Source organism: Mauremys mutica, chromosome 1 (genome assembly GCF_020497125.1).
Source record: "Mauremys mutica isolate MM-2020 ecotype Southern chromosome 1, ASM2049712v1, whole genome shotgun sequence".
In the NCBI taxonomy this organism is placed as follows: Eukaryota; Metazoa; Chordata; order Testudines; family Geoemydidae; genus Mauremys; species Mauremys mutica.
In genome coordinates, this window is record NC_059072.1 from 366,778,604 (window position 1) to 366,798,244 (window position 19,641).

Consider the following 19,641-nt stretch of genomic DNA (forward strand, 5'->3'; position numbering starts at 1 on the left):
CCAGTGTTTTCACAGTGTCCCAATCTGGGGGAACAGTAGATTTTCCCAGCTGGGCATGGGTTTTCCAAAGACTACTTCATAAGAACTAATTCCTGTCAAGTCATTTGGGAAGCTCTGGACTCTCATCAGAACCCATGGAAGCATCATGTCCCAGTTTGTTCCCAGCTCATTGCACACTTTGGATAATTCAGTTTTAAGAGACTTGTTCATTTTTACCTTTAAATCCATTACATCCCACTTCCCTCCCAAAGCTGAGATAGAAACAGGGAGTCCTGATGGAGTCTCTTTCTCTTCAGGGTTAGTAACAAAATTAGAATATACATTAAATTTTTCAATCTAACCATTGTCCCTTGTGTAACTTTGCATAAGATGTCAGAACATGTTAGTGTAAGAGCTGGGTTTAATTTTTATTTTTCTTTCTTTTCTATAGGAATTAGATACAGTGCTCCTGTCAGCTCATTGCTAAACTATCTGCCAAAAACTAGAGTGTTCAAGAGCCTAAGTAGCCCCTAGAATCCTGGTGAAAGTTGCCTCCCACAACCAAAATCTGAAATGGCTCCTTTGTACTGGTGGCAAGGGGATGGAGGTGGAATGGAGGAATGGATAGGTGTGTGAGAGAGGAGCAAATCCTTGGGGGAAGAGGCAAAGCAGGGGCGGAGCCTTGGCAGAAGAGGTGGGGCAAAGTGGGGCTTGGGGGATCCAGTTACCAGCAATTAGAAAAGAGGCAACCCAGTGAACGGTTCATTGATCGACTCCCCAGTTTGTAACATTGACACGGCACAGTGAGGTCAGGACAGGATTTAATGTGTCTTTGTCTGTCCAGAAAGTGATTCAGGAAAGAAGTCCTGGAACTATGTCATCAGCCAGCTCTGCACAGAGCTTGTTTTGGAAGCCAGAGCACCAGGAGGAAAATTTAGGTCCCTTTGTGAGTCAATAGCTGGAGCAGCCTGTCCCGGATTTCTTTGGTCCTCACGCCGTAGATGATGGGATGTACCATGGGGGGCACCACAAGGTACACGTTGGCAATGAGAATGTGGAAATGCAGGGCCACATTGTGGCCAAACCGGTGCGTGAGGAAGGAGAAGAGAGCTGGGATGTAAGAAGCTAAGATGACAAAGATGTGGGAACCACAGGTCACAAAAGTCTTGACTCGGGCATCCTTTGTGGGCAGGCTGAAGATGGCCCTGAGGATCTGGGTGTAGGACACGGTGATAAAAAACACATCCAGACCAGTCACCAAGAATGCCACAGAGAGGCTGTAGTAACTACTGACACGGATGTCGGCACAGGCCAGTTTCACCACAGCTATGTGCTCGCAGTATGAGTGGGGGATGATGTTGGTTCTGCAATATTGCCAACTCCTCGCCAGGAAGGGATGAGGAAGTATAAGTATGCCACCGCGCAATACCACGGCAAGACAAATCATGGCCACCATGGGGTTTGTCAGGGTGGTAGAATGTCTCAAGGGATCGCAGATGGCTATGTAGCGATCAAAAGCCATGGCCACAAGGATCCCAGACTCTATCACTGAGAAGCAGCGAATGAAGTACAGCTGGGTGAGGCAGGCACTGAAATCGATCTCTCTGGAATTGAACCAAAAGATTGCCAGCATTTTGGGTAGAATTGATGTGGACAGGACCAGGTCGCTAATGGCCAGCATGCAGAGGAAATAGTACATGGGCCCATGGAGGTTTGGCTCCATCTTCACAATGAACAGGATGGTGAAGTTCCCCAAGACGGCTATTGCGTACATGGTGCAGAAGGGGATGGAGATCCAGACATGGGCCGCCTCCAGGCCAGGAATGCCCAGCAGGATGAAGGTGGAGGGATTGATGAAGTCAGTTGTGTTGGAATCTGACATTGAGTAGGGGAGAAGTTGTCCAACTCTGAGGAAGAATGCTTTATCCTGCATATACCGTATGTTCACCTGATGCCCTGTATATGCCCAGAGTCTAGGATGATGGTTGAAGTACGAATGCCTGGATGGAGAGACAATGTTAACATGAGACACTACATGCACTACGAAAGGCAGTTCTTATGGTTGCTCTTCACACATTGAAAAATGACATTTTCATTATTCAGATAAATATATTATTAACAACTGACCCTACTAATGCCAATTCCACATTTTATGGAGCTTCATGCATCAATTATTTATACATATCGCGGGATGGGAGGTGGGGTGGGGACCTTCATAGGAACCAGTAGGAAACACGAGTGTGATACTTGTTATCCATCTTCATTCATTAATGAATTGAAACCCAGGCTAGAGAGTCCATGCTGTAGGGCATTCCCCATTCACCTCGCTGCTCAAAATTTGAGAATGGGGAAAAACAACAACAAAGCTTTGCCAAGACATGTGCCAGAGGAAACATCCCAACTAGAATACACCTCAGGAAAAGAGCTGTCAATCACTGATAGCAGCTCTATGGAAACACCTGCTGCATGGCAAAAACAAAGACAATGTCTGGATGCCTAATGAATGTTTTGGAGAATAACCTGCTCTGGACATGTGCTCTGTTTTGATCACCCAGTCTCTATGAAGAATATAGCAGATAGAAAAGTGATTTCTGGGACAGGCTGTGAGAATGGGGGAGGTTTCAATATGTGCACTGATTGAAAAGTCTGGGGTTGTTGAGTATAGAGAAGAGACAAAGAAGGTGCGTATGATAGAGGAGAACAAACTAGAGAATGGAACTGATTCCATTCAAATGCACAAACAGAGAACAGTTCCTACCAGTAATAACTATAGAGAATTAATGCGTCAAAAATGCTAATTCTCCAAAGCTGAGGCAAAGTATCAGCAAAACTGATTGGAAGGAAAAAATAGACAGAATATTGGGAGTGAAGATTGGAAGTTCTTGTGACAAAGTGAATTCAACTATCAGGAGGAAAATAAACCAATAATGAACAAATGGGGGGAAGGAAAAATAGCCAAAAATACAAACTGGAAGTTTTGAAAATTGATAAGCGACCGTGTTAAAGATGTTAGGAAAAAATCCATGCTTGGAAGGACTATGAATAAAAAAAGTAGGTTATTGAGTCTATTAAGAACCAAAGAAATCCTAGAAAAATTGCAGGCCAATTCCTAAAGGGATAAAGGAAACTTGTTAATGTTGCAGAAAAGGTAGATATCTTCAAGAGATAGTTTTGTTCTGCATTCGGAAAGGAGCAGTGTGAGCTACTCATATCACATGAGGTGATGACATACTTTCCAGTCCATTAACAATCAAGGAGGGTGTTAAACAGCATCTATAGTCAAACCTCAGAGTTATGAACACCAGAGCTACAAGCTAGCCGATCAATCACAGATCTCACTTGGGAACAGAAGTACAGAAACAGGCAGCAGGAGAGCTAACCCTTCCCCCGCAAACCACAAATACAGGACAGTTCTGTGTTAAAGGTAAATTATTAAAAAAAAATAAAGGTTAGGCAACAATGGAAAAGCTGATATAGGATTAGTTCAAAAAATCCTCTAAAATATAATTAATGTCGGTCAGTCAGGATTTGCAGAAAAAAAGTCTTGTCAAATAAATCCAATTTCATCCTTTAATAAGGGTAAACATTTTGTTGGTCAAGGAAACCACATATAAGCAATGGACTTAAATTGCAGCAAGGGAGGTTTAGGTTGGACATTAGGAAAAACTTCCTAACTGTCAGGGTGGTTAGGCACGGGAATATATTGCCCAGGGGGTTGGTGGAATTTCCATCATTGGAGATTTTTAAGAGCAGATGAGACAAACACCTGTCAGGGATATTATAGGGATATGGTTGGTCCTGCCATGAGTCGAGGGGACTGGACTTGATGACCTCTCGAGGTCCCTTCCAGTTCTATGATTCTATGATATGCAATAGACTTTGATTTCTCAGGTATTTGAGTTAGTAGGGGAAAGCTTTCAGATAAAAAACACTAACCAATATCAGTAGAGCATACATAACACTGACTAAAAAGTGGTTAACAGATAGATCTCAGAAAGCACTGGTCAATGGGCCATTGTCAGCAAATCTAGCAGCATCTAGTGGTGTTCTGCACAGATCAGTTCTCAGCCCGATGCTTTTCAATATTTTTATCAAGGATCTGAAAGCAAATATAGAATCACTGAAGATGAAATTTGTATATGACCCAAAGGTTGGCAGAGTGGTTACAATGAGGAGGTGAGGGCAGGCACCCGATTAATCTAGAGTGTTTTATGAGCTGGGCTCCTGCAGACACCATGCTTTAATACAGTGACATGCAAAGTTATCTTCTCGGAAAAGGGAATGTAGGCCCTACTCACTGTCAAATACAAAGGGATCCTCTGGGAACAGGGAGAGCAGGTCAGTCCCACAAACTAAGGCACTGTATTATGGGACACAGGGACACTGAAAAGGACTTAGGGGTCACTCTGGACAACCAACTCATCCTGAGCTCCCAGTGTGATGCTGTGGCCAGAAGGGCTGATTCAATCCTCGGCTGCATAAACAGGGAGTTGGTGAGTTGGAGCAGGGGAAGGATTTTACCTCTGCACAAGGCAGTGGTGAAACTGACTGTGTCCAGTCCTGGGGTCCACATTTCAAAAAGGATGTTGAAAAAATGGAGAGAGTGCAGAAAAGAGCCAGAAAAGTGTTTAGGGGCTGGAGAAAATGTTGGATAATGAGAGACATAAAGAGCTTCATCAATTTATGTTATCAAAAAGACGATCAAGGAGATAATTTCACTGGGAGAAAAACATGGGTACTAATGTACTCTGTGATCTAGCAGAGAAAGGCAGAGGAAGACCCAGTGATTGGAAGCTGAAGCTAGACAAATTCCACCTAGAAATAAGGGTCAAATGTTTAATACTGTCAGTGAATAACCTTTGGAACACACTGCAAAGGGAAGTGGTGGATTCTCCAACTCCCCATACCTGCAGATCCAGACTGGAGGCTTTTCTGGAAGATCTGCTTGAGGGCTTGTCCACATTGAAAGTGCTAGAAAGGCACTACCCACACCGACAGCAGGGGTTCTCCCATCAGCATAGATGATCCATCTCCCCAAGAGGTTCTAGCTAGGGTCGATGGAAAAATTCTTCCCTTGACCTCAAGCTATCTACAGAGGGTTAGGTTGCACTTGGGTTGTCGAACAGAAAGAGATGGGTACCTGCGATTTCTGAGACGGAAGCATTTTCCCTGGGAATCCCCCTCCGGTAGCCGTGTCCCTCACCTCTCTCAGCCCAGCATCTGCAGCAGCATCCCACGCTGAGAGCCGATACAGGAGTGTGCACCATTTATAATATAGCTCAGGGCAATCCCAGTGGGGTTTGCTCATCCTCTAGGGGAAAAATGAGCATCTGATTGTAAACAGGCTGGAGAAAATCCTGTCTGGGCTTTTCTGTTCTTTATCCAGTCCTCTCCAGGTATTGCAGTTACACAGCTGAACCGTCTTGCCCTGGTCAGACTCCTGACCAGTATAAGTTTATTACCCAGTCTGTCCCTTCATCAGTGTGGAGAGGAGAATGCACCAGCCTCTGTCTCTGAAGAGATTTCCCTTTTACATTTCAAACAACACACTGTTTCAGGTTAAAAAAAATATATTAAAATATTTATTAACTATAGAAAGATATTAAGTGATGATAAGTAATAGTGTGCAGATCAAAATTGGTTACCTAAGAAATAAACAAAATCACAATCTAAGTCCTAAATACTAGACAGGATTTGAATCAAGCCGTCTCTCACCCTCATGGCACCAATCAGCCGAGAAGGGAGAGGGGATATTCGGAAATAAGGCTCTGCAGTATCAGGGTTATGGACATGCTTGCTGGAAACTAACCCCAATAAACATTGCCTGCACCTTGGACTTCTGGTCTCCTGCTTTCTGTCTGCGTGACAAGAGCCAGGGGAGAGGGTGAAGGGAAAGCCCTTTAACAGTGACAGGGAAGGGAAATAATGACAGACGGGGCGAGGTCTTGGAGGAAGAGGCAGAGCAGGGGTGGCGCCTTGGCAGAAGAGGTGGGGCAACGGGTGAGAATTCGGACGTCCAGCAATTAGAAAGACAGCAAACCAAAGGTTTGTAAATAGACTTGTTTCCAGTTTGTCATGCTGACACAGCACAGTAAGATCAGGGAAGGATTTAATGTCTTTTTCACTGTCCAGTAATTGATTCAGAGAAGAGAGCCCAGGACCATGATTGGCACAGAGTTTGGTGGGATAACCAGAGCACCAGGAAAAAACTTTTAGGTCCCTTTATGAGTAAAGAGTTGGAGCAGCCTGTCCCAAATCAGTTTGGTCCCCACCTCATGGATGATAGGATTGCAAGGTGCCAGGAGGTCCATGTTGGCAATGAGAACATGGAAATGCAGAGGCACACTGTAGCCAAAATGGTGCATGAGGAAGGAGAAGAGAGCTTGGATGTAAAAGGCTAAGATGACATGTGCGGAAGGAACATAGGAAGGAGATGTTGGTCCAGTGCTTTAAAAACACAGAGACTGAAGGAGTTACAAGAAGCTGGGGCAGGACAGAGGCAGAAGGGCAGCAGAGGGGACTCTTTACTAGCAGCACTGTGGCTGCAGGAAAGCGGCAGACTCCAGCTAGAGGAGGAGGACACCCCAGAGAGCTCTGGCCAAATCCCAAAGTTTGCTTCAGGGCATCATGGAAAAAATTAATGCACATTGGAAAACATCATCCCAAATATACATATAAAATGATGGGGTCTAAATTAGTTGTTGCCACTCAAGAAAGAGATCTTTGAGTCATTATGGATAGTTCTTTGAAACCCGCCACTCAATGTGCAGCGGCAGTCAAAAAAGATAACAGAATGTTGAAAATCATTAAGAAAGGGATAGATAATAAGATGAAAAATATAATAAAATCATGACGATTGTGGAGAAAGTGTATATAGAAATGTTATTTGTGCCTTCTCATAACAGAAGAACAGGAGGTCACTAAATGAAATGAATAGGCAGCAGGTTTAAAACAAACAAAAGGGAGTATTTCTACACACAATGCACAGTCAACCTAAGGAGCTCTTTGCCAGAAGATGTTGTGAAGGCCAAGACAATAACAGGGTTCAAAAAAGAACTAGATAAATTCATGGAGGACAGGTCCATCAAAGGCTATTAACCAGGATGGGCAGGGATGATGTCCCCAGCCTGTTTGCCAGAAGCTAGGCATGATCGACGTGGTATGGATTCCTTCTGGAGCACTTGCTATTGGTCACTGTCGGAAGACAGGATCCAGGGCTAGATGGATCTATGATCTGGCCCAGTATCGCCATTCTTATAATCTTATGTTCAGTGAGGCAGAGAATGGCGTGCAGGTATTATATTGTGTGTATTCAGTATCTCTTGTGCTGTCTAAAGTAAATGAAATGTTTTAGAAAACCCCTTTTCCAGGTCTGGGTCTGTTTGCTTTAACAATCTTGTTCCCTGAAAGGGAGAAACTGGAAACAGAGTGGGCCAAAGGGGGAGCTCTGGCATAGGTATGCTGAACCAAGTGGAGTTTTTATGGGAGCTGAACCACATTAGGGTGAAGGGAACACCTTGAGTACCTCTTCACATAGGTTTGGGATCACCCAACCCCACTCCCTTTCCACTCACAGTGCTCTAGCATCGATGTGGCAGCTCCAGGTTTGCTGTCACAGCCCCACTCAAGCTCCCGTGGCTCGACGCTCACTAGAAGTTTGTCCCCCACACACAGGATCCGTGTCAGAGCAGGGTTCAGGCCCTGCCTCTGGCTCTGGGTTTCTAGGCCCACTCTTGGGGTGCAGCTTCCATTCTCGCACTCTGGGAGTGGGGAGCTGCACACCAAGTGCAAGGCCCTGAGGATAGTCTCCTTTGCTCTGTACTTCGGCAGGCTTTTCTCCTATTGTACAGAATAGTTTGCAGCCTCTTTCAGGACATGGAAGTATGTCTTATACAAAAATACAAACTTAGATTTCAGAGAGCTCTAGTTCTATAGCTCTCTTGCTGTGACACCCTGTACCGCAAAGCAACACCTTAGCACCCCCATATTCACCACGGTTATATAGTTACAACAAATCTTGTACAGAATATGTCATGTGAGGTATCTATGGAAAAGCTGTTTTTTGCTGAATGTGATTATCCTATTTGTGTGTCTGTATCATTTTTGCCTCTGAAGTAACAAATATTGACTATCTACCTGTATTTCAGATGCATTTCCTCCTGTGGCCACTCCCACAAAGTAGTTTACATCCAGCCTAGCCAGGACATTGCAAATGGATATTCAACTTCATGGCTCATCAATTAACACAATGGGCCATGGATGCAAGGGCATGCGAGTGGTTCATGTGGCACTGGACTCCATCTTGTGCCTGTAATTTTCCACTAACTGTGCTGGTATCTCAGTTTCGGATAATGAAGTTCCCTCCACATGGCAATCCCCACCACTTGGTCTCACTCCTCCCACAACTCAATACTTTAAAACACAGCTAAAAGAAAAAGATTTGACTGGAGAGGTGGTCACAGGTTGGAAAGGAGAAATGCAGAAACCTCTCCAAAAGTCCACAAACGTGAACAGCTGTGTCCTGCATACAACGACGCAGGTGATATTGCTGAATAGGTTTCAGAGTGGTAGCCGTGTTAGTCTGTATCAGCAAAAACAATGAGGAGTCCTTGTGGCACCTTAGAGACTAACACATTTATTTGGGCATAAGTTTTTGTGGGCTAAAACCCACTTCGTCGGCTGCATGAAGTGAAATATACAGAAGCAGGTATAAATGCATCAAAGGATGGGGGTTGCTTTACCAAGCGCGAGGTCAGTCTAATGAGATAGTGAATACTTCCCTATCTTTGAGAGGCTGTGCGTGATTCATAAGATTCCTGATAACCAGCAGATGCCCACTTTCGTTTCAAAGGTAACTGGTAAAGCTCTGGATATAGTCAATAAAATGCCAATTGAGAATCTTTTGGATTATTCTAAATTCAAAGAAATGGTTTTGAAACAATTTCAGATTATCCCTGCAATACACAGAGTGAAGTCTACAAATCCTAAGAGTGCTGCTGATACAAGTAATGTGGAATATGTAAACAAAATGAAAGATTGGATGGGAAAGTGGGCAAGGGACAAAGGTGTTACAAGCTTTGAAGGAGCGTTTGATGTTGTTGCTCAGGAGTATTTCTTAAATATATGTAAAGATGATGGAAAACAGTGTCTGTGGGACAAAAGGGTGAACACTGTGGATGAAATGTCTTCTCTAGCTGACAATTTTGAGCAGACACAAACGTCTATTGTGAATAAACCTCAGACAGAGGGGTTTACACTTGATGGGAAGCATGTTCCATTTTACCCCATACCTCTATACTCCACAGAGGCCTAGCGAACATGCAAAGTCCCCTTACATCCTTACCTCACCCCTGGCATACCAAGACACCAAAGATGACCTTAGACTGAGATCCCTACTGAACAGGACACTGAGGGGGAAGGAAAAACAGTAACTAAATACATGCCAAGGTTCATAGAGGAACTGAACGACCCAATGGATATTGAACAAATCAAATTGTCCAAACAAAAGGCATGCTACATAAAAACAAACAAAAAAACAAACAAACAAACATGAAACACTTACCTGTGATAATAGATTTGGTGATAGTGTTAAATCTGATGATGCAAAGTTTGATACTAATTATAAACCTTATAACAAAGAATTTAGTATTGATTGTAAATCCTATGATTTTGGGGAAGCTAGTAGTCATGCTATGAGTATGGGGACAGTGCTTCTCAGCTAACATCTGTAAGGAGGTTCAAAGCTTTTCTCAGTAGGGAACCTATAATAACCCTGGTCTGCTGTGTGAAAGGGGAAACTGAGTCACACCACCTCATGGAATTGATGACTATCTGTGTTGGAAAAGCACAATGGTAAGCAATGCTGCAGAGACATAAATAGAGTTTTTCTAGTCACCCAGAGAAGGCACACTTGCTGACTTTTGAGATCACTAGACTGATCTACAAAGTGTTGAAAGGTACAGAGAGCTGTGCAAGAACACCTGTGGGTAACACCACAATGTTTGCAACACTTGGGAGTGGCATGGGCAAAACCTAATTAAGGTCTTGGACACACAGCCACTGCATTAGTCATTGACAAGTACTTCTGTAGTAAACTAAGGGGCGAGGTCTGATATTATGTGCCCCAAAGCAACACCCTCATGTCCCCGTATTTACCGCGGTGATATGATTTGATGTGTTTTATATAAAGTTTGTCAAGTAATGTATCAATGGAAAAGTTATGATTTGTTGAACATGATCACCCTAGTTATATGTATGTATTATTTTGTCCCTAAAGTTATGAATATTGACTATGTACCAGTAGAATCATAGAATATTAAGGTTAGAAGGGACCTCAGGAGATCATCTAGTCCAAACCGCTGCTCAAGTCAGGACCAATCCCCAAACAGAATCTTACCCCAGTTCCCTAAACAGCTTCGTTAAGGATTGAACTCACAAGTCTGGGTTTAGCAGGCTAATGCTTAAACCACTGAGCTATCCCTCCCCCTATTTTAAATATGTTTTCTCCTCAGTAACAGCTACAATGTAGTTTACAGCTGATCTAGCCAGCATATTATGAATGAACCATTCAAGGAAATGGTGCATTCAGAAACATGATAGGCTTTAGAAGAAGATTATCCCCACCTGATGGACTTACCTGTGAATGTTCTAGCCAGGTTATGGGTAATGACCCCTGCTATGAATTATCGAAGCAGGCAAGGGGACTTGACCAGCTCATGTGACAATGGACTCCATCTTGTGCCTGAACTTTTCCACTAACTGCACTAGGGCTTTTGCTTGGAAAAATGAAGCTCCCTCTACACGGCAGAAGCTATAATAGCAGAAAGCAACATCATCACTTGTGCTCACTCTCCCCACATCTCAACACCCAGAACCACCTTAGGAATAAGGACTGAACAAGTGATGTTGTCCCAAGCTGAAGGAATTTCTAGCCTGGGTATGAAAGATGGGTAGGCTGTTTGTCCCGTCAGGGTGAGACACTTCTTGATTGATAACCTGTCTAGGGTATAGAACTTATGTTGCATTTTCTTTTAAATTTCTTAAGTAAACAACTTTGATCTGTTCTCTATAACTTATAATGACTTACAATATTTTTTTCTGTTCTTAGTACATCTGCTTTCTATTTATTTATCTAAAACAGTGACTTTGACGTATAAAGGGAAATCTGCTCAGGAACGGGGGCTGGTGCATTGTCCTTTCCACATTGAGGGAAGGGGGCAGGGCAATAAACGTACACTGGTCAGTCTCCTGACAAGGGCAAGACAGCACGGCTCAGAGGTCCTAGGCTGGGGAGCTGAGGGGAACTGGCTGGAGTTTCTATTGCTGGTTCATGGATGGCTTTTGAAAGCTTTCACATAACTGCAGCTGGGTGTGTCTCTGTCTGTGTATGGGTGGGTAAGTGCAAGACCTGGAGGGGCTTGCAGCTTTTCACAGCCTCACAGTGTGAGAGGGGCCCAGGTTGGTATGTGAGAGGGCTCACGGGAACCCCTCTTTCAGGTTGCACCCTGCGGAAGTCCCTCACTCCTACCCAATGAAGAGGCCCTACAACAGTATGACTCCTCAGAACTCCTGGGTTCTGTCTGTCATTCTCTGTTTGATTTTGGCCAAGTCATGTTTCCCTGTACCTCAGTTTACCTATGGATATAATTGGGATATGTTCATAGTGACTTTCCTTTGCTAGGTTTTTGGAAGATCCTTCAGTGAAAGGTTCTATGTGATATAATAATAGCTACTGATGAGAATTATTGATCTCTGATCCATTAGCGAAAATCCCTTGTGCCTCCAGAAAGTGTCCGTGTCTCCCCTCAGTCATCTTTCTCCAGATCTGACTGTCTACTATCTGCCCATCCATCCTGGGCATTTACACAGCATCCGATCCTAAAAGACAAAGGCAAAATCCCCAGGTTTCTAAGTAATCAACTATAATTTTTAAATATACACAAATACACAGAGCAGCCAATTCCTCTCTGACTCAGCACAGAGCCCAAGGGATTTCATCTCACTTTGGGAATGTCCTATAATTACTGTTTGCTGCTCAAGATGGATAACAAGCCCAGAAGTTCAGCCATGATAACAGAAACATGAGCTAGAGTGTATCTGGATTCCAGCCTGTTTGCATCAAGTTGCATCACGCTGCTTCTCCCCTAGAGGCTGAGCGAACCCCTCTGGGATTGCACAGAGCTATATTATAAACAGTGCACATCCCTGTGTCAGCTCTCAGCGTGGGATGATGCTGCAGATATTGGGCTGAGAGGGGTGTGGGACACGGCTACCTGAGGGGGATTCCCAGAGAAGATGCTTCCATCTCAGAAATCACAGGTACCATCTCTTGCTATTCAACAAACCAAGTGTAACATAAGCATGATGAGGCAGAGAATAGGGCTGTTTTCATTTCCGCTCCGCACAGCCACCAAACATCCCAGGGCCCTTGCCACAGGTGCTGAATTTGCTCTAGTATCCTGGGCCAAAATGCCCCTCTTTGCTGTGCCCCTCGGTGACGGGCTGCAGCCCTGAGGTGGCTGCATTTCAGTGGCAAAGTGGACCCTTCTGGATGAAAGTTGTTAGTAGACGTCCAGGACAAGGCCAGATTCGGAGGCTGTGGGCCGCAGTTTGCTCAGGCCCCCATGAAGAGCTATGGCAGCCCCCCGTCGTGTTTTAAGTGAAGAAAAGCCCTCAAGCAGGTCGTCCAGAAAAACATCCAGTCTGGAGTAAGAACTGAGTAAAACCTCAGGAGCCAGCTGCGTGTTAATGTTTAGCAAACTTATACACAACCGAAAATGAAGTCTTGTAGTTGAAGGTGTCAGACAGACTTAACTATGGTTGGTTCCACCATCAGTACCAACTATGGCCAGTCCATTTGTGACTCCCATTCAGCTAAGCTCTTTGCTCCAATAATATCTGTGGCAAGGAGTTCCACAGGCCAAATATCGATTATGTAAGCACTTTTCTTTTATCAATTTTATATGTTCAGATTTTCAATGTAAATGAATCTTCTCTTGTCAGCATGTTACGAGACAGAATAAATTTAAATGCCTGAACTACTTTCTATATAGATAGATTCATAGACTTCATTAGATCATCCAGTCTGACCTCCTGTATAATAGAGGACATTAAATTTCACACAGTTACCCCAGTACTGAGCTCCATAACTTTTCTTTGAGTAAGAACTGGTCTGGCCTAGGATTTTATATCATGGAATCAAAGAGCGACAGAGTTGGAAGGGGGCTGCAAAGATCAGCCAGTCTAACCCCTGCCAAGTTGCAGGATTTGTTGTGTTGAAACCATCCAAGACAGATGACTATCTAGTCTCATGTTGAAAACCTCCAGTGAAGGACTTTCCACAACCTGCCTGGGCATCTGTTCTTACATTTGGGAAGTTTATCTGAGATTAAATCTAAATCTGCTGTGGTGTAGTTTAAAACCATTGCCTCTTCCCTGCCCTATGTGGCACCATTCCGCCATCCTCTTAATGGCAGCCTTTCAAGTATCTGAAGACTGCTGTCATGTCCCCCCTTAATCCTCCCTTTTCCAAATTAAACATACCCTTTTCCTTCAGCCTTTGCTCATATGACTTGTATTCCATCCTGTGGATCATCTTTGTCACTCTCATCTGGATCCTTTCCAGTTTCTCTACATCCTTCCTATATATTGGAGACCCAAACTGGACACAATATGGTAATAACAAAATGTTTTTTAAGTACATCAGAAGCAGGAAGCCTGCTAAACAACCAGTGGGGCCCCTTGATGATCAAAATTCAAAAGGAGCGCTTAAAGATGATAAAGTCATTGCGGAGAAACTAAATGGATTCTTTGCTTCAGTCTTCACGGCTGAGGATGTTAGGGAGATTCCCAAACCTGAGCTGGCTTTTGTAGGTGACAAATCTGAGGAACTGTCACAGATTGAAGTGTCACTAGAGGAGGTTTTGGAATTAATTGATAAACTCAACATTAACAAGTCACCGGGACCAGATGGCATTCACCCAAGAGTTCTGAAAGAACTCAAATGTGAAGTTGCGGAACTATTAACTAAGGTTTGTAACCTGTCCTTTAAATCAGCTTCAGTACCCAATGACTGGAAGTTAGCTAATGTAACGCCAATATTTAAAAAGGGCTCTAGGGGTGATCCCGGCAATTACAGACCGGTAAGTCTAACGTCGGTACCGGGCAAATTAGTTGAAACAATAGTAAAGAATAAAATTGTCAGACACATAGAAAAACATAAACTCTTGAGCAATAGTCAACATGGTTTCTGTAAAGGGAAATCGTGTCTTACTAATCTATTAGAGTTCTTTGAAGGGGTCAACAAACATGTGGACAAGGGGGATCCGGTGGACATAGTGTACTTAGATTTCCAGAAAGCCTTTGACAAGGTCCCTCACCAAAGGCTCTTACGTAAATTAAGCTGTCATGGGATAAAAGGAAAGGTCCTTTCATGGATTGAGAACTGGTTAATGGACAGGGAACAAAGGGTAGGAATTAATGGTAAATTCTCAGAATGGAGAGGGGTAACTAGTGGTGTTCCCCAAGGGTCAGTCCTAGGACCAATCCTATTCAATTTATTCATAAATGATCTGGAGAAAGGGGTAAACAGTGAGGTGGCAAAGTTTGCAGATGATACTAAACTACTCAAGATAGTTAAGACCAAAGCAGATTGTGAAGAACTTCAAAAAGATCTCACAAAACTAAGTGATTGGGCAACAAAATGGCAAATGAAATTTAATGTGGATAAATGTAAAGTAATGCACATTGGAAAAAATAACCCCAACTATACATACAACATGATGGGGGCTAATTTAGCTACAACGAGTCAGGAAAAAGATCTTGGAGTTATCGTGGATAGTTCTCTGAAGATGTCCACGCAGTGTGCAGAGGCGGTCAAAAAAGCAAACAGGATGTTAGGAATCATTAAAAAGGGGATAGAGAATAAGACTGAGAATATATTATTGCCCTTATATAAATCCATGGTACGCCCACATCTCGAACACTGTGTACAGATGTGGTCTCCTCACCTCAAAAAAGATATTCTAGCACTAGAAAAGGTTCAGAAAAGAGCAACTAAAATGATTAGGGGTTTAGAGAGGGTCCCATATGAGGAAAGATTAAAGAGGCTAGGACTCTTCAGTTTGGAAAAGAGAAGACTAAGGGGGGATATGATAGAGGTATATAAAATCATGAGTGATGTTGAGAAAGTGGATAAGGAAAAGTTATTTACTTATTCCCATAATACAAGAACTAGGGGTCACCAAATGAAATTAATAGGCAGCAGGTTTAAAACAAATAAAAGGAAGTTCTTCTTCACGCAGCGCACAGTCAACTTGTGGAACTCCTTACCTGAGGAGGTTGTGAAGGCTAGGACTATAACAATGTTTAAAAGGGGACTGGATAAATTCATGGTGGCTAAGTCCATAAATGGCTATTAGCCAGGATGGGTAAGAATGGTGTCCCTAGCCTCTGTTCGTCAGAGGATGGAGATGGATGGCAGGAGAGAGATCACTTGATCGTTGCCTTTTAGGTTCACTCCCTCAAGGGCACCTGGCATTGGCCACTGTCGGTAGACAGATACTGGGCTAGATGGACCTTTGGTCTGACCCGGTACGGCCTTTCTTATGTTCTTATGTTATGTTCTTACTCCAGCTGAGGTCTAACCAGAACCAAGAAAAGTGCTCCTATCCCCCCGTGACTTGCCTGGTCTGCCTCTGCTAATGCAATTTTTATTTTTATTTACTGTTTTTTGCTATAGCAAAAAAAAAAAATCACGCCCCTGACAGATGTAACTATATCAACCTAACCCTGATATATAAAGTATCAGGTCTACCGAAGAATTTAAATTGACCTAGCTACCACCTCTCAGAGAGGTAGCTTACGTACGCTGACAGGAGAACCCCCACTGAAGTACCCACAGGGCTGTTGGCAGTTGAAATGGGGTCACCGGTGAGGATAGCATCCAACTTCTTATAAAAACAGAAGGTCTGTGGCACAGCACCAGAGATACTGTTTGCCTCCCTTGCCTTCTGGTACATGTGCCGCAGCTCCTTCACCTTTGCTGTGCACTGCAGTGTGTCCTGATCACAGAATTTTCCCACACACTGCATGAAATCTGCCCTTAGGTATTGACATTCCTATGGCTGGAGCGCAGCTGGGACTGCACAGCCTCCTCTCCCCAAACACTGAGCAGCTCCAGAAGCTCCGCAGTGTCCCCAGCATGGAGCCACCACGACAACCTGGGAAGGTGTGATGTGAGCACGCCACACCGAGCAAACAGGAAGGGGAATTTCAAAATTCCAGAGCCTTTAAAGGGGGAGGGGCAGAAAGTGTTCACCTTGTTGCAGGAGAGAGGAGCTGAAACTCTTCCCCAGAGCAGTCAGGATGGGCAATGTGGGACGCCTTCCAGAGGCCAATTACAATGATAAAAACAAGCACCAGTGTCTACACTGGCACTTTGCCAGAAAAAGTTTATGTAAAAGTCTTGTCAAGATGGTTCTATGATGTTACTGACGCTGAGGACTTCTGTCACTGAAAGTGGCTTTGCAGTGTGTAAACCGCCACTGTATCTTTGGCAAAAGCTGATTATTTACAAAAAACAACAACATGTCAGTGTAGGAAAAGCCTCAGGAACAATGGTGGATAACCAGTATCCACACTCGTGTTTCCTACTGGTGCCTAGTAAGGTTTCCCACCCCACGATGTGCAGGAATTATTGAGCAGGGAGCACCATAAAATATGGAATTGGAATTAGTAGGGTCAGTTCTTCATAATTCATTTATCTGAATAATGAAAATGTCATTTGTCAGAGAGAAAGAACAGACCAATCTGCTCCCTCCATGAGACCAGCCTCCAGTAGAGGATGTAGTGTCTCAGATTCACATTTTCTCTCCATCCAGGTATTTGTACTGCGACCATCACCCTAGACCCTGGGCACTTCAGGAAGTCAGGGGAACGTATGGTACATACAGGAGACACCGCTCTGCCTCAGAGTTGGACACCTTCTCCCCTATTCCATGTCAGATTCCAACACAACTGACTTCACCAACCCCTCCACCTTCATCCTGCTGGGCATTCCTGGCCTGGAGGCAGCCCATGTCTGGATCTCCATCCCCTTCTGCACCATGTACATCATAGCCGTCTTGGGGAACTTCACCATCCTGTTCGTCGTGAAGAGGGAGCCGAGCCTCCATAAGCCCATGTACTATTTCCTCTGCATGCTGGCTGTCACCGACCTGGTTGTTTATACATCCACCGTGCCCAAAATACTGGCAATCTTCTGTTTCAATTCCAGGGAGATCAATTTCAGTGCATGCCTCACCCAGATGTACTTCATTCACTGCTTCTCTGTGATGGAGTCTGGGATCCTCGTGGCCATGGCTTTGGATCGCTACGTGGCCATCTGCCACCCACTGAGACATTCCACCATCCTGACAAACCACCTGGTGGCCAAGATTGGCCTGGCCGTCGTGCTGCGTGGTTGCATAGTTGTATTTCCCTATCCCTTACTGGCAAGACAATGGCCTTATTGCAGAACCATCGTCATCCCCCAGCCATACTGCGCACACATAGCTGTGGTGAACCTGGCCTGCGCCGACACCCGTGTTAGTAATTACTACGGCCTCTTTGTGCAATTCTGTGTGATTGGTGTGGATGGGATTTTTATCGCTGTGTCCTATATCCAGATCCTCAGGGCCATCTTCAGCCTCCCCACAAAGGACGCCCGGCTCAAGATTTTTGAAACCTGCGGCTCCCACCTTTTTGTCCTTTTAGCCTTTTACATCCCAGGTCTCATCATCTCCCTCATGAACAGATTTGCCCAAAATGTGCCCCTGCATTTCCATGTTCTCATTGCCAACGTGTACCTCCTGCTGCCCGCCGTGCTAAACCCCATCATCTACGGGGTGAGGACCAAACAGATCCGGGGCAGGCTGCTCTGGCTCTTTACTCATAAAGGGGCCTAACATTTTCTCCTGGTGCTCTGGCTCTCAGACCGAGCTCTGTGCAGAGCTGGCTGGTGACATGGTGCTGGGCCCCCTTCCCTCAATCACTGACTGGACAGTCAAAGTGACATTAAATCCTTTCCTGGCTTTTCTGTGCTGTGTCTGCGTGACAAACTGAGGAGTGTTTTGGTGTACAACTCATTCTCCCCTAAGATGCCTCCTTTCTAATTGCTGTTAACTGGATCTCTGAGGCCCCATGCCCTGTGCTACCTATTCCCCAAGGCCCTGCCCCCTGACCCACCTCTTTCCACAAGGCCCCTTCCCCCATCCCACCTATTCCCCCAAGGCCCCGCTCCATTCTCAACATCTTCCCCCAAAGTCCCACCCCTGTTACTCGCTCCCCTCCTCTCCAAACCCATCCACTTGCTGGATCATCTTCCTTCCCCCGAGCCTGGGCTCCCTCTGCTTTGGGGCTGGGACAGGATCTGCTGCAGCCTGGCAAGGAACCGGCAGTGAGGGTGCAGCACTGGGGCTGGCAGGGCAGTCTGGAGCAGAGAGGGAAGCCAGGAAACCATATAAAATCAGCTGAGGGTTGGGAGAAGGGCTGTGACGTAGTCAGCTGAGGCCTGGTCTACACTACGATTTTAGTTTGAATTTAGCAGCATTACCTCGATTTAAGCCAGGACCCGTCCACATGACAAAGCCCTTTTTTTCGACTTAAAGGGCTCTTTAAATCGATTTCTTTACTCCACCTCTGACAAGGGGATTAGTGCTGAAATCGGCCATATCAGGTCGAATTAAGGGTAGTGTGGATGCAATTCGATGATATTGGCCTCCAGGAGCTATCCCAGAGTGCTCCACTGTGACCGCTCTGGACAGCACTCTCAACTCAGATGCACTGGCCAGGTAGACAGGAAAAGGCCCACGAACTTTTGAATTTCATTTCTTGTTTGGCCAGGTTACCACGCAGAGCTCATCAGCATGATGTGCACATTGCCAGGCACATTGCGCGGCCCGTACTTTGTGAGAAGTCTATGTCCATGTCTATGTCCTCATCACTCTAGTCACTGCGCTGCCGTCGCCTCCTCGCCTGGTTTTGCTTTTGCAGCTTCCGGTTCTGCGCTGAAAAAAGGTGTGAAACAATTGCCTGCCATTGCCCTGATGGAGGGCGGGGCGACTGACGACATGGCTTACAGGGAATTAAAATCAACAACAGGGAAGGCTTTGCATTAAGGAGAAACACAAACAACTGTCACACAGAATGGCCCCCTCAAGGATTGAACTCAAAACCCTGGGTTTAGCAGGCTGTTGATTTAACAAAACAAATCGGGTCCATTTCTTGTTTTGGTCCATCTATCTTTTACATCTTAGGCTGGCAGCAGACGGTGCAGTATGACTGCTAGCCATCATCATCTCCTGGGTGCTCACCAGAAGATGCTGCATTATGACTGCTACCCATCGTCATCTCCTGGGTGCTTGGCAGAAGATGGGAATGACCTGGCTGAGTCACTCCCATGTCTGCCCAGGCGCCCCTGACTGACCTCACTGAGGTTGGCTAAAAGAGCACCCAGGAGTACGATGATGATGGCTACCAGTTGTAATGCACGTCTGCTGCCAAAAGGCAATGAACTGCTGCTGTGTAGCTATGCAGTCCCACGTCTGCCAGCACCCAGGAGACGTACGGTGACGGTGAGCTGAGCGGGCTCCATGCTTGCCGTGGTATGGTGTCTGCACAGGT

The 19,641-nt window shown here is 45.0% G+C and overlaps 2 protein-coding genes across 2 annotated transcripts; one reads left to right on the top strand and one right to left on the bottom strand.

Annotated features, from left to right (window-relative positions):
• Nucleotides 1-913: 913 nt before the first annotated feature.
• Nucleotides 914-1,861, bottom strand: LOC123362142 (olfactory receptor 52B2-like). The gene has a single exon (XM_045002486.1). The coding sequence runs from the start codon at nucleotides 1,859-1,861 to the stop codon at nucleotides 914-916; it is 948 nt and encodes a 315-aa protein (XP_044858421.1).
• Nucleotides 1,862-16,976: 15,115 nt separating this feature from the next.
• LOC123377023 (olfactory receptor 52M1-like) lies at nucleotides 16,977-17,924 on the top strand. The gene has a single exon (XM_045029391.1). It carries the CDS (start codon nucleotides 16,977-16,979, stop codon nucleotides 17,922-17,924), a length of 948 nt encoding a protein of 315 aa, XP_044885326.1.
• The last annotated feature ends 1,717 nt before the right edge of the window (nucleotides 17,925-19,641 follow it).

What these genes read in the sequence shown, in the direction of transcription:
- LOC123362142 (XM_045002486.1), bottom strand. Translation starts at nt 1,861, where the DNA reads ATGTCAGATTCCAACACAACTGACTTCATCAATCCCTCCACCTTCATC.
- LOC123377023 (XM_045029391.1), top strand. Translation starts at nt 16,977, where the DNA reads ATGTCAGATTCCAACACAACTGACTTCACCAACCCCTCCACCTTCATC.